A 12,746-nucleotide genomic window follows, 5' to 3' on the forward strand; every position below is an offset into this window, starting at 1 on the left:
GGGGAGGGAGCGGCCTCGAGTAAGATGGCGGCTTAGCTTGTTAGCTCCGTGCCAGTTCCCTTTCTTTTTAAAGTTTTCTATGTTTCATTTGGTCAATATTCGACGTATCTAGTCCTAAAAACATTAAACAATGTCCGAGAGTAAAGAAGCACGGGAGTTTCCACTGTTTAATTCCCGTTCATCCAGAAATACAAAGAAAAAGCACGCTGAGGCGGAGCAGGAGACCTCGTCTGATCAGGCCGACATTATGCTGATGGAAATCCGTTCGTTGGGATCCAGTTTGGCCAATATCGAAGGTAGACTAAGTGCGATCGATAATCGTTTGGACAATATTTCTACCTCGGTTACTTCAATTCAAGAAACGATTTCCAATTTGTCTGGTAGAGTGGACTCGAACGAAACGCGTTTAACTGAGGCTGAGCGCAGAATCTCCGATGTCGAAGATAGCATGCCGGCTCGTGATAGTAAAATTGCATCTCTGGACAAAGAACTGACATCATTAAGAGCTAAAGTAGATGACCTGGAGAATCGAAGCAGACGTAAAAACCTGAGAATCGTCGGTCTCCCTGAGAAAACTGAAGGCTCTGAACCCATGGCACAGTTCCTTTCGAAGAGGCTCCCGGAGTGGCTGGACCTTGCACCCGATTCACGTTTCGAGATCGAGAGAGCTCACAGATCTCTCGGCCCGGTCCCGGGAGCAAATCGCCCCCCGCGAAGCGTCCTGGTCCGTTTTCTACGATACACGGATAAGGAATTCATCCTGCAGGCAGCGCGGAGAAAACGCAGCATCAGTCACGACGGGAGTCAACTGCGCTTCTTCCAGGACGTGTCCGCTGAGGTGCTGAAGAAACGCCGAGAGTTCGATGATGTCAGGAAAATACTTTCCGGCCGTAACATGTTTAGAGGCTTCGTTTACCCTGCAAAAATCAGATGCCTTCACGAAACGGAGATGCACGTCTTTTCCACTCCAGCGGCTGCCACAGAGTTTTTAAAGACTCTGAAAGATAAGTAACTATAAAGGACATAAAGGACATGAATGCATCACAAGTGGTTATTCTTAAAACTTTGAGGGCCTTACACTGTTAACTTTACAGAAAACTCTGAGGTAAATTTAATTTCAAATACATGGCCGGTTATCTTAGGTTGTCTTTTTCTTACACATAAATTATTTTTATATTATAATATCCTCACTACGGATTATCCTGTTGTGACCACTTTATAGAGGTAAATCTACTTCCAATTTATTTATTTTACTTTTGTTAGACATATGGCCGGCTATTTTAAGTTAATATATTAGCATAATTTTTACTGATTATTTTGTTGTGGCTACGGTAGTGTATCAACCTCGGATGCTTGACCAAAAAGGGGGACTGGCTGGTTACAAAGGTGTGCCTCCCTATGGGTATAATTCTGTACTACCATTTGGTATGGGTTGTCTTGTCTTTAGGGGTAATACCAATCGGGTACAGTAACCTGAGTTTCTCTCTAGGGTTGGCTCGTCGTTTGGGGACGAGACTGAGGGAGGGGGGGTGGGAGGGTTTTTTTTTTTCTCGTTATATCATGTTTTCGTTGTTAAAATGCAAAAAATATTTGTGTCAGTTTTGCTACTTTGTCAGACATGCCTCAGTCTTAAATCGAATTCTCTTTCGTTTCCATTTTTCTGTAACTGATGACAATGGACAATTCGGTTAGGCTTATTACATGGAATGTTAAAGGGTTAGGCAATGTGATCAAAAGGAAAAAAATTCTAACTCACCTTAAAAAACAGAGAGCTAACATAGCTATGCTTCAAGAGACACACCTGTCTGACTCTGAGCACTTGAAATTAAAGCGAGATTGGGTAGGGCAATTATTTTTCTCAACTTGTAAAGCAAACACAAGGAAAAGAGGTACTGTTATTTTAATTCATAAACACTTTCCTTTTGTTTTAGAGGATCAAATTAGTGACCCGGATGGAAGATATATCTTAATTACTGGTACAGTTTATGGGGAACCTTTTACCATAATTAATATATACGCTCCAAACGAAGACTCCCCTAAATTTATATCTAAAGTAATTCTTCTGTTTAGTCAATACTGTAAAGGTATGGGGGTCTGTGCCGGAGATTTTAACTGTGTCATGGACCAAAAAATGGACAAATCCCCTTCTGATACATTTACTAATCCTAGATCCTCTCTTGTTCTTAAAAAACTCTGTAACGAGGCCGGTATCGTTGATGCTTGGAGGGAATTTAATAAGGGTAGCAAGGAGTATACATTTTATTCCAATCCTCATTGCTCTTATTCTAGAATAGATTATATCTTTACCCCAGCTCATTGCCTCCATACTGTATCCTCCAGTGAAATTGGTTCAATTGTTCTGTCTGATCATGCCCCAGTTCAGTTAGACATGATTATAAACAACCGCAGGGCCACCAGGATCTGGAGATTCAACTCTTCCATGCTAAATGATTCAGCATTTTGTGACTTAGTCCGAGAAGGTTTTAAGAATTATTGGTCAGATAATAGAAATTCACCAGTCTCTTCAGCAACTATTTGGGACGCTGCTAAAGCCACAATTCGGGGACATATTATATCATACTCCTCAGCACGCAAAAAGGCTTGGTCAAAAAAAAGGCAAGAATTAGAACGAGAAGTAAAAAGATTGGAATGTTTACATAGTAAAGCCCCTAATCAAACAAATTGGGCCCAATTATGCCAAGCTAGAGCTGAACTTAATTTGGATCACACAAATCACATTAAAAAACTACTCTTTTTCTCCAAACAAAAATATTATGAATATGCTAACAAATCAGATAAATTATTGGCACATCAGATAAAAAAAAAATTAAATGAGAGAACAATTAAATCATTAAAAACTCCAGATGGCTCGGTCACGTATAATCTTGATTTGATTAATAACCTATTTAAAAATTTTTATAAAGAACTATATAAATCTCAAATCACTGCTGAACAATCGGATATCATTGAATTTTTAGATAAACTTCCACTTACAGCCATCTCTGAAGAAGACAAGATATTTTTAGATTCGCCTTTGTCACCAGAAGAAGTCTTTAATGCTATTCAATCCATGCCTTCTAACAAATCTCCAGGTCCGGACGGTTTTCCCTGCGAGTTTTATAAGTCATTTTGGCCAGAAATTTCTCATATTCTAATGCCTGCCCTTCAAAATTTATTAGATAATGGAGTAGCCCCTGAATCATGGAGAACAGCATCAATTTGTTTAATACCCAAAAAAGACAAAGATCCCCAGGAGTGTGCTTCCTATCGGCCAATAAGTCTTCTGAATACAGATTACAAAATTCTTGCTAAAATTCTTGCTCGTAGACTTGAAACTGTTTTACCACATATTATTAAACCAGACCAGACGGGATTCATAAAAGCACGCTTTGGTACAGATAACATACGTCGGCTCCTAAATTTGATAAATGTAACTCAAGAACATAAACTCCCCGCCCTTATTATTTCCCTGGACGCAGAAAAAGCGTTTGACAGGGTGGAATGGAAATTTCTATTTGCCACCCTTAAGAAATTCAATTTGGGCTCAAAATTGATCAAATTAATAAAATTACTTTACTCTAATCCCCAAGCTACAGTGACTACAAATGGTTTGATTTCAAAACCTTTTGATATTCAAAGAGGTACGAGGCAGGGTTGTCCCCTTTCACCCCTGCTCTTTGCCCTCATAATTGAACCTCTTGCTGAATCTGTTAGACAGTGCCAAAACTTTTTTGGAATAAAAGTGGGAAATGATGAACATCGCATATCCCTGTATGCAGACGATGTATTGCTGTATTCTTCAGAACCTGAAAAATCAATCCCTGCATTATTAAAATGTATTTCAGATTACAGCATGTTATCTGGATACAAGATTAATCTTACCAAATCCGTGGCGCTCCCTATTAATATTTCTAATATCTCTGACCTTTTGCCTCTTTCACCTTTCAAAATAACAACATCTGGTTTTAAATACCTAGGTATTTTCATTTCACCAAAATTGGATGAATTATTTAATATAAACTATACGCCTCTTGTTGGCAGAATTAAAAAAGATCTTATTACTTGGCATTCTCTCCCTATATCCTTCTTAGGCAGAATAAATGTAATTAGAATGAATATTCTTCCAAAGTTTTTATATTTATTTCAGTCCCTCCCCTGTTACTTAGCTAATCCTTTTTTCAAAGACATTAACAAACACTTATCTAAATTCATTTGGAACAATAAAATGCCCCGTATTAATTTTAATAAGTTGACAAAACCAAAAGAGAAGGGAGGCATCGCTTTACCAAATTTACAATTTTATTATTGGTCAGCACAAGTGAAACATATGGTCAGTTGGTATAATGAACGGACTGACTCCATGTGGGTTAATATAGAAGCAACGGTTTGTGCCCCCCTTCCAATAAAATTTCTGCCTTTTATTAAAAATTTTAGAAAAATCAAAAACATTTCAACAAACCCTATTATTCTAAACACTCTTTTGGTATGGAGAGATGTCAGAACATATCTTAAAATTCCAGCCAACCTTTCTTTGCTTTCCCCTATTGCCTATAATCCAGATTTTCCTATTTCATTACATAATATAGGTCTTTCAGACTGGTCTAAATTAGGGATCTCAACTATATCTTGCCTTTTTTTAGAGAATACATTAAAATCTTTCCAACAACTTTCATGTCAATATAATATACCACAAGCAAACTTTTTCAAATATCTCCAGTTGCGTCACTTTATAAAACCTTTATCAGATAATTGTAAACTAAGACTCAAACTTACTGCCATTGAACAAATTGTGACAAACAATTTTTCCAAGGGAATAATCTCAGTGATATATGATGCCCTTTCTGATACATGCACTTCCTCATTAGATAGTTTAAAGAACGTTTGGGAAAAGGACTTAGGTCATGAAATTGACAATGATGATTGGATCGCCCTAATTAACAACTTATACTTTAAATGTAATTCATTGGGAGTTCACGAACTTAACTACAAATTCATCAATAGAATTTATCTCACACCATTACGTTTAAAGAAAATCTATAGAAATTCGACTGGCCTATGTTTTAATTGCAAAAAACATAAGGGAACATTTCTTCACTGTTTTTGGTACTGTAGCAGAATCATCCCTTTTTGGAACAAAATACATAACTTTTTACAAGAACTCTTTGGGTTACAGTTTTGTTTCTCCTTGGAATTGTACATGCTATCTGTTGGAGTTGAGACAGTGTTTGATTCTCATGTGAAACATATGTTCTTAATTTTGGTGTATCTGGCAAAGAAATGCATACTACTATTATGGTCATCTCCTCAGGTTCCTTCTTTCAAAATGTGGATGTCTAAAATATCTATATTACTCCCGCTTGAGAAACTTACATATGACGTGCACCGAAAATCTGATGACTTTTGGCGGATATGGTCACCTCTTTGGCATTATATAAAGAACCTTCCTTGACTCTCTAATTTGTGATTCCCTGTACTTGTAATGTATTTTATCATTTGACCTTTTTTTTTTTTTTTCTTCTTCCTTTCCATTGTATTTTGCTTTGTTCTTATTTTGTATGTCTGACACTGTATCTGTGTACTTCTGATCATTGAACTGACAATAAAAAAAAAAAAAAAAAAAAAAAAAAAAAAAAAAAGATTGGGGCTGATACAAATTCATAAAATTCTAATTCTTTACAGTCTTCGTTGAGGAAATCATGGAATGTTCCTTGCATACAAATTGACATATTGTATTTAGAATTAAATTAATATTCTGTGTGTTGAAGTTGTTGCATAAGTAGTTTGACGTTTGTGGTATTTAGACATGATAGAATGTGTTCACAGAAAACCAGTGTATCCAATGGATGTCCTCTCCCACCATTGTTTACATACCTGTTCAAAAGCATGATTAACTGACACAGTCAGGAATGCAAATAATTATTTCAATGCATTACATGTATCTGTGTCTCTTTCTCTCTTTCTGCCTTTCTCTTTTTGCATGACTTCTACTGGAAGTTAAAAAGAATATATTTTGGTTGCTTATTTCTTCAGGCTAGCTCAAACATGTCAAACATGTTTTTCATGAGCGTTTGCATTCTCCAGGCTAAATTTTAAATTAGGGGTCGACCGATATCGGTTTGCCAATGCCGATATTTATATATATAAGAAATTTGAAATCATTTGACATTGGATTAAAAAAAATGGTAAAATAAACATAAGTACACTGTAGATTAAGTATTGTTCACAAATAAGTAACCAACAGGGCACTCATTATTCTGGGAAGTTTGTGTGCATTGGGAATCATATTTTTCAAATAAAGCCAAGGTAACACTCATTTTACATATAGCACACAGTGAAAATGACATAAATGTGACAGTGGGTGAATGCATAAAGCACAGCATAATTTGAAATCACATTTAAAGTATAAAGCATTCAATTCACACTAACCTACCAATCCGGTGCAGACCCATCGGCAAAGCAGAAAAACTTAATGGGCGATATCGATATTTGAAAAATCGGCATTGGCGATATATCGGTCGAGCATTACTGTAAATAATAACTGTCTAATCTTTCATAATTGACACAAATGTGTTTGGTGCAGGGATTTTTGTGTCGGAAATGTACATACAATAATTTTTATTTACAAGCAGGCAAGCCTTTGCTGGGTAATGAGTGAGAATGCTTTCTTAATTTAAATGGCGAGTGTGTCTGTTTGGGAATGCATTATGGGCTGCTGAAGCAGCGTAAGACACATTAATTGACAGACAAGAACTGCTGTCTCTGAGGTTGATACAAGTAATTTATTACTTCAGAAACGAATGCCACCTCCAGAATGTGCTTCATTAATTTCACATTTAGTTTTAATTTCAAGCTGTTGCCTCTTGAGAAGAATAAGGTGGCAACTTCGGTTTGAAGAGTAATTTTTTTCTGTTATTTTATACCCCCACCCCCTGCCATTTTTTTTTTATTTTTTTTCAGAACAGAGGAGGAGAGAACCATAACTTCATTCCATGTGTCAATGTAATACAGTTGGAAAGCAGAGAAGGAATTACTGCAACACTTTATATTATAAACAAATTTTGATTTTTTTTTTTTTTTTTTTTTTTTTAACTGCTGAAAAAAAAACAAAAAAAACACCGATGCCTGATATTTCTATCAGCTGTCTATACACCATGCAAAGCATTGTAGGAATGCAATGTGTCAAATCTTCATCACTGGACAATGTAACAACGTGTTTTTTTTTATCTCTGTTTTACCTGCAGCATATGTGCCAGAGGAGCTAAAGGAGGCTGCCTTACTAGATGAAGATGTTGAAGGAGAGGATTCAGCTGTGGAGGAGGAACCTGCAATGAAGTATGTGTGCCAGGACAAGGACTTACTCCTTAAAGACAGGCAAGGCTTCCATGATTCTCCACCGGCGGATTTCTCTAGCCATGAAATGGACAGCGAATCACACCTGAGTGAGTCCAGTGACCGCATGTCAGACTTTGAGAGTGCCTCAGTAAAGAATGAAGAAGATATTTCAGCCAAGGAGCCCCTCACATCTCTTTCATCAACTTCATCTGTGATGATGACGACAACAGCCACGCCAAGCAGTGAGGAGACAACAACTTTAGGCCCAGACAGCCTGGAGCAGATGAAAGCTATCTACACTAGCTTCCTGACCAACTCTTACTGGTCATCGCTGAATTTGAATATGCCTCAGCAAACAGCAGAAAAGCCCCCACGTAGTCACAGTAGTAGCAGCAGCAGTAGCAGCAGCAGCAGTAGCTGTGGTAGTGGTGGTTACGACTGGCACCAGACAGCAGTGGCTAAGACCTTGCATAATGTTTCACAGAACCAGAGTAGACTGCTGCACCCAGCATCTGAGCCAAACCTCTTCAGTACTGTACAGCTTTATCGGCAGAGCACCAAACTCTATGGTTCCATCTTCACTGGTGCAAGCAAGTTCCGCTGCAAAGACTGCAGTGCTGCCTATGACACTTTGGTTGAGCTCACTGTGCACATGAATGAGACGGGCCATTACAGAGATGATAACCATGAGACAGACAGTGAAGGTACCAAGCGCTGGTCGAAGCCTCGCAAGCGTTCCCTGATGGAGATGGAAGGAAAAGAGGATGCCCAGAAAGTTCTTAAGTGCATGTACTGTGGCCATTCATTTGAGTCACTGCAGGACCTTAGTGTTCACATGATAAAGACAAAACACTACCAAAAAGTGCCTCTTAAGGAACCAGTAACTCCTGTGGCAGCCAAGATTATCTCTTCAGCTCGTAAAAGAGCCCCCATTGAACTAGAATTCCCCAGCTCACCAGATTCCAATGGTGGCACCCCCAAGCCTTCTTTGTCTGACCCCAATGACTTTCTTCAAAAGACCCCCAATCCCTACATCACATCTAACAATCGGTATGGACACCAGAATGGTGCTAGTTATGCATGGCAGTTTGAGTCACGGAAATCCCAGATTCTGAAGTGCATGGAGTGTGGAAGCTCACATGACACACTACAGGAGCTGACAGCCCATATGATGGTCACAGGACACTTCATCAAGGTTACTAATTCTGCCATCAAGAAAGGCAAACCTATCATGGAGTCAATGTCCACAACGGCTCCTAACACCATAACTACTAATGAAGAAAAGGTACAGTCAGTGCCACTGGCTGCCACCGCATTTTCCCCACCACCACCTGCACCTCCTCCCCCTTGTATCTCCCCTGCCATCACACCCATGGAGATTAAAAAGGAGGAGAAGGAAGTGGAATGTACCAAGGAGATAAATGATAGCAAAGACAAGAAGGCAACAGACAGTGAGACAGACGAGAAGTTTGAAGTCTCATCAAAATATCCATATTTGACAGAGGAAGATCTTGAAGAAAACCCTAAGGGGGGGTTTGACATTCTCAAGTCTCTCGAGAATACAGTAACATCTGCCATTAACAAAGCACAGAATGGCACACCCAGCTGGGGAGGCTACCCCAGTATTCACGCGGCCTACCAGCTTCCAAACATTATGAAACTGTCCCTGCGCAGCTCAGGGAAAAGTTCTCCTCTGAAATATATGTTTTCAGGAGAAGAGATCCTGTCTTCTATCAAAAGCCAGCCTCTAATTTCTCCACCTAGTTGCCAAACATCCCCTTTGCCCAAAAACAACTTCCACGCCATGGAGGAGCTAGTCAAAAAAGTCACAGAAAAAGTGGCCAAAGTAGAGGAGAAGATGAGGGATCCTGGAGCTAGATCTTCCCCACTTAGACGTACTACACCCTCCCCTTGCAGTAGCGATGCAGGGGAATCTGCCAGAGCGGAGTCCCCAAAGGAAAGAAGAGGAGCCAAAACCCCTGAGACTAATGGGGGTGGAAACACTCACAAAGATTCAAATGGTGATGCGCTTACAAAAGAGTTTCCGGAGAATGGTACTGACCATGTTGTCAAAACCCCTGTGTCTAACTTATGCAGCAGCACTGCAATTATAACCGACCATCCTCCAGAGCAGCCATTTGTCAACCCTTTAAGTGCGCTTCAGTCCGTCATGAATGTTCACCTAGGAAAAGCTGCCAAACCTGCCCTGCCATCCCTTGACCCCATGAGCATGCTCTTCAAGATGAGCAACAGCCTGGCAGAAAAGGCAGCTATAGCTGCCTCCACTCCATCTCAGACCAAAAAAAACAACGATCATCTAGACCGTTACTTCTACCACGTCAACAATGACCAGCCTATTGACCTGACCAAAGGCAAGAGTGATAAGAGCAACTCCCTGAGATCTGCTGCCCTGTCCTCCTCTACCTCCACTCCCACCTCAATTTCACCATCATCAGCCATCACCATGGCAAAAGCCTCATCTGCTGTGGCTTCCTTCATGTCCAGCTCGCCTCTGCGCGAAAATGCCCTGTCCGACATCTCAGATATGCTACGCAACCTCACAGAGAATCATGCTTCCAAGTCCTCCACGCCAACGAGTCTTTCAGAGCGCTCAGATATAGACGGATCGACGGCAGAGGAAGCAGAGGAGATCTCTCCCGCTCAGAAACGAAAGGGTCGGCAGTCCAACTGGAATCCTCAGCATCTACTTATCTTGCAGGCACAGTTTGCCTCCAGTTTGCGGCAAACAGGTGATGGCAAGTACATTATGTCAGACCTTAGTCCACAGGAGCGCATGCATATTTCCCGCTTCACTGGCCTCTCAATGACAACCATCAGCCACTGGCTGGCCAACGTCAAATACCAGCTGAGGCGGACAGGTGGCACAAAGTTCTTGAAAAATCTAGACTCTGGCCACCCTGTCTTCTTCTGCAGTGACTGTGCATCACAGATTCGTTCCCCCTCTACCTACATCAGCCATCTTGAGTCACATCTGGGCTTTCGGCTTAGGGACCTGGCTAAGTTGTCTGGAGAGCATCTTGTTACCCAGATCTCACGCCATAACAAGGGGCTTTGTGAGAAACTGCTTTCAACCCAAGCACATTCAATCCCCAACCCCAGCCCTCACTCACATTCCCCCTCCCCTTCCCCAGATGAGGAGGCAAATGGCACCTCATATCAGTGTAAACTGTGTAACCGGACTTTTGCCAGCAAGCACGCTGTCAAGCTCCATCTTAGTAAGACCCATGGTAAATCCCCTGAGGACCATCTTATGTATGTTAGTGAACTTGAGAGACCTTAGCGATGGCCAAGGACAGGAAAGTAATTAATGAAGAACTAACTTCACAGCAAACTACTGTTTAGTTTTGGCACAGCATTTGGAGTTTTTCTCTGGGGAACACTTATTTGGCCCTAGAGACATTACTTTTCTGCTTTTTTATTTCACAATGAAAAACAAAGAAAATTATAACAAATGATTTTCTAACTGTGCAGTGCTGAGTGAAGAGGTCACTGGTAAAATATGAAGGTAAATAAAAATACTTAAAATGAAGTTGTATGTATTTGAAAGTTGTGTAAATTGATTTTTCTTTTTTTTATTATTATTATTTTGCATCCTTGAGATGCAATAAGCTGCATGCATTATTGAACTGGTTTAGTTCAATATTTGTTAACTAAATCTGAGCTTTTCTTTATCTCTCTCTTTACTTCTCTCTTATTTTTACACCCCCCACCACCCCCCTTTTTATGTGACCTAAGTATGCTGGTATCAGCAGAATAATTTAACCCTCTGAGTACGCCTTAATGTTTCTATATTTACAACCCCCCCACCCCCCACCTCCAAAAACTTAACTAAAAAATATATATGCATAAAAAGAGAGAAATTAAGAGATTTGATATCACCAAGTTTACATGTATTTGAGTGGGTTAAATTCAAGGGTATTTTAGCTATCCACTAAAAATTGCATTGTCTGATAGATCACCCCTTACACAGCTTGCAGTGAAGAAATATATGTGAATCCAAAATAGCAGTTTTTAGTTTGCTCAAATCAGGGGCCTTTATGAATTCAGGTCAGTGTAAAAATATGTAAATAAACAAACAAACAAACAAAAAACGTAAACTAATTTCTGTCTAAATTATGCATCATTTTATATTTTTTAATTTAAGATGAGTATGACTATCTACTGGTGCACAATATATGAAGACATTAATGAAATTGTTTTGCACAATAGTTTTATACATATATTATTTAATCAGAAGATATGAAAATGAGAAGAACAAAAATCACCCTAAAGTTTTATTTCCACCTTGTGCTCAAAGGGTTAAACGTATTGACAGTACTTTTTACCATCATTTCACTTAAAAAAAAAAAGATGCTACTTTATAATGTAAGGAGGAATTCCACAATGTCATCTTTTTATTTATAAACACTCTTGGTTGTTGTTTCACATTGTAGAATGCCTTTCGATTGAAATCTTTTATTTTGTTGTTCTGTCTAATTATTCCTCCATAAAGCCACAATTCAGCTTCATCATTTTGGGGAATATGAATGGTAACCATGGTTACCTTACCTCCAATTGACAGTTCTGTTATGTTTTGGCAGTTAATTTAGTAAAGTAACTGAGAGCTGCCAGTGAATGGAAATCTTATATGTAAAATATTGGCATGTTAACAGCACAGGCACTGTTATGCATTCTGTGCCATGTTTCTTTTGTTTATTTTTTATTATTGTTGTTGTTGATAATGAAGAACACATTATATGACTTCATATAACCTTTTTCTACTGCAGCATTAAATTGAAATTGTTTTGGTTTTTAGCAATAACTTGATGTGTCATGGCTCACAAGTCTGTCGGGCACCGGGGAATAAGAGATGAGCAGATTAAAGAGAACTGCTGTCAGTTAAATAGCGGTCGACAAGTGTAAATAAACGTTTGTATGGCAATAGGGGTAGACCACCGGATCTCTTGACAGGTATGTGCATATTCAAATCCACCAGGTGGTGTGTGTGTGTGTGTGTGTGCGTGCGTGTGTGCGTACGTACGTGTGTGTGTGTTTGTGCGTGTGTGTGTGTGTGCAGTAGCATAGACTTCTGCTACTGGTCTGAAAAATATTGAGTGTTTATCTCTTATGCGGCAGACTTTAGTGGTGTCATATATTTTTGGCAGATCTATCCCATCACTCCTCTCATCTAATTCCCTGCCTGGTGACACATCGACTCACAACGTCTCCTAATATGGTTTAACTAGGGAAGCATCAGGCGGAGTGAAGAGCAATGCGCCTTTCCCTCTCTACAAAGGAATGTAGCAGATAATTGCTGTGGCATTAACTGTCTCTTTTTCAACATCTTCATTGTTGCAATTAGCTCAGGTCCACATTTTGCAGGGACAATTTTGTTTGGGCCTCATCCAGGATGA

General features: G+C 39.5%; 1 protein-coding gene across 2 annotated transcripts in view; it reads left to right on the plus strand.

Moving 5' to 3' along the window:
* LOC128016671 (teashirt homolog 3) overlaps window positions 1–12,154 on the plus strand; it is a 45,530-nt gene extending 33,376 nt beyond the window's left edge. For both annotated transcript variants that reach the window (XM_052601363.1, XM_052601364.1), the window contains one exon: window positions 7,242–12,154. In XM_052601363.1, coding sequence (XP_052457323.1) covers window positions 7,242–10,633 — 3,392 coding nt within the window. In that variant the 3' untranslated portion in view covers window positions 10,634–12,154. The remainder of the gene's footprint in view (window positions 1–7,241) is intronic.
* The last annotated feature ends 592 nt before the right edge of the window (window positions 12,155–12,746 follow it).

Source organism: Carassius gibelio, chromosome A7 (assembly GCF_023724105.1).
Source record: "Carassius gibelio isolate Cgi1373 ecotype wild population from Czech Republic chromosome A7, carGib1.2-hapl.c, whole genome shotgun sequence".
NCBI lineage: Eukaryota > Metazoa > Chordata > Actinopteri > Cypriniformes > Cyprinidae > Carassius > Carassius gibelio.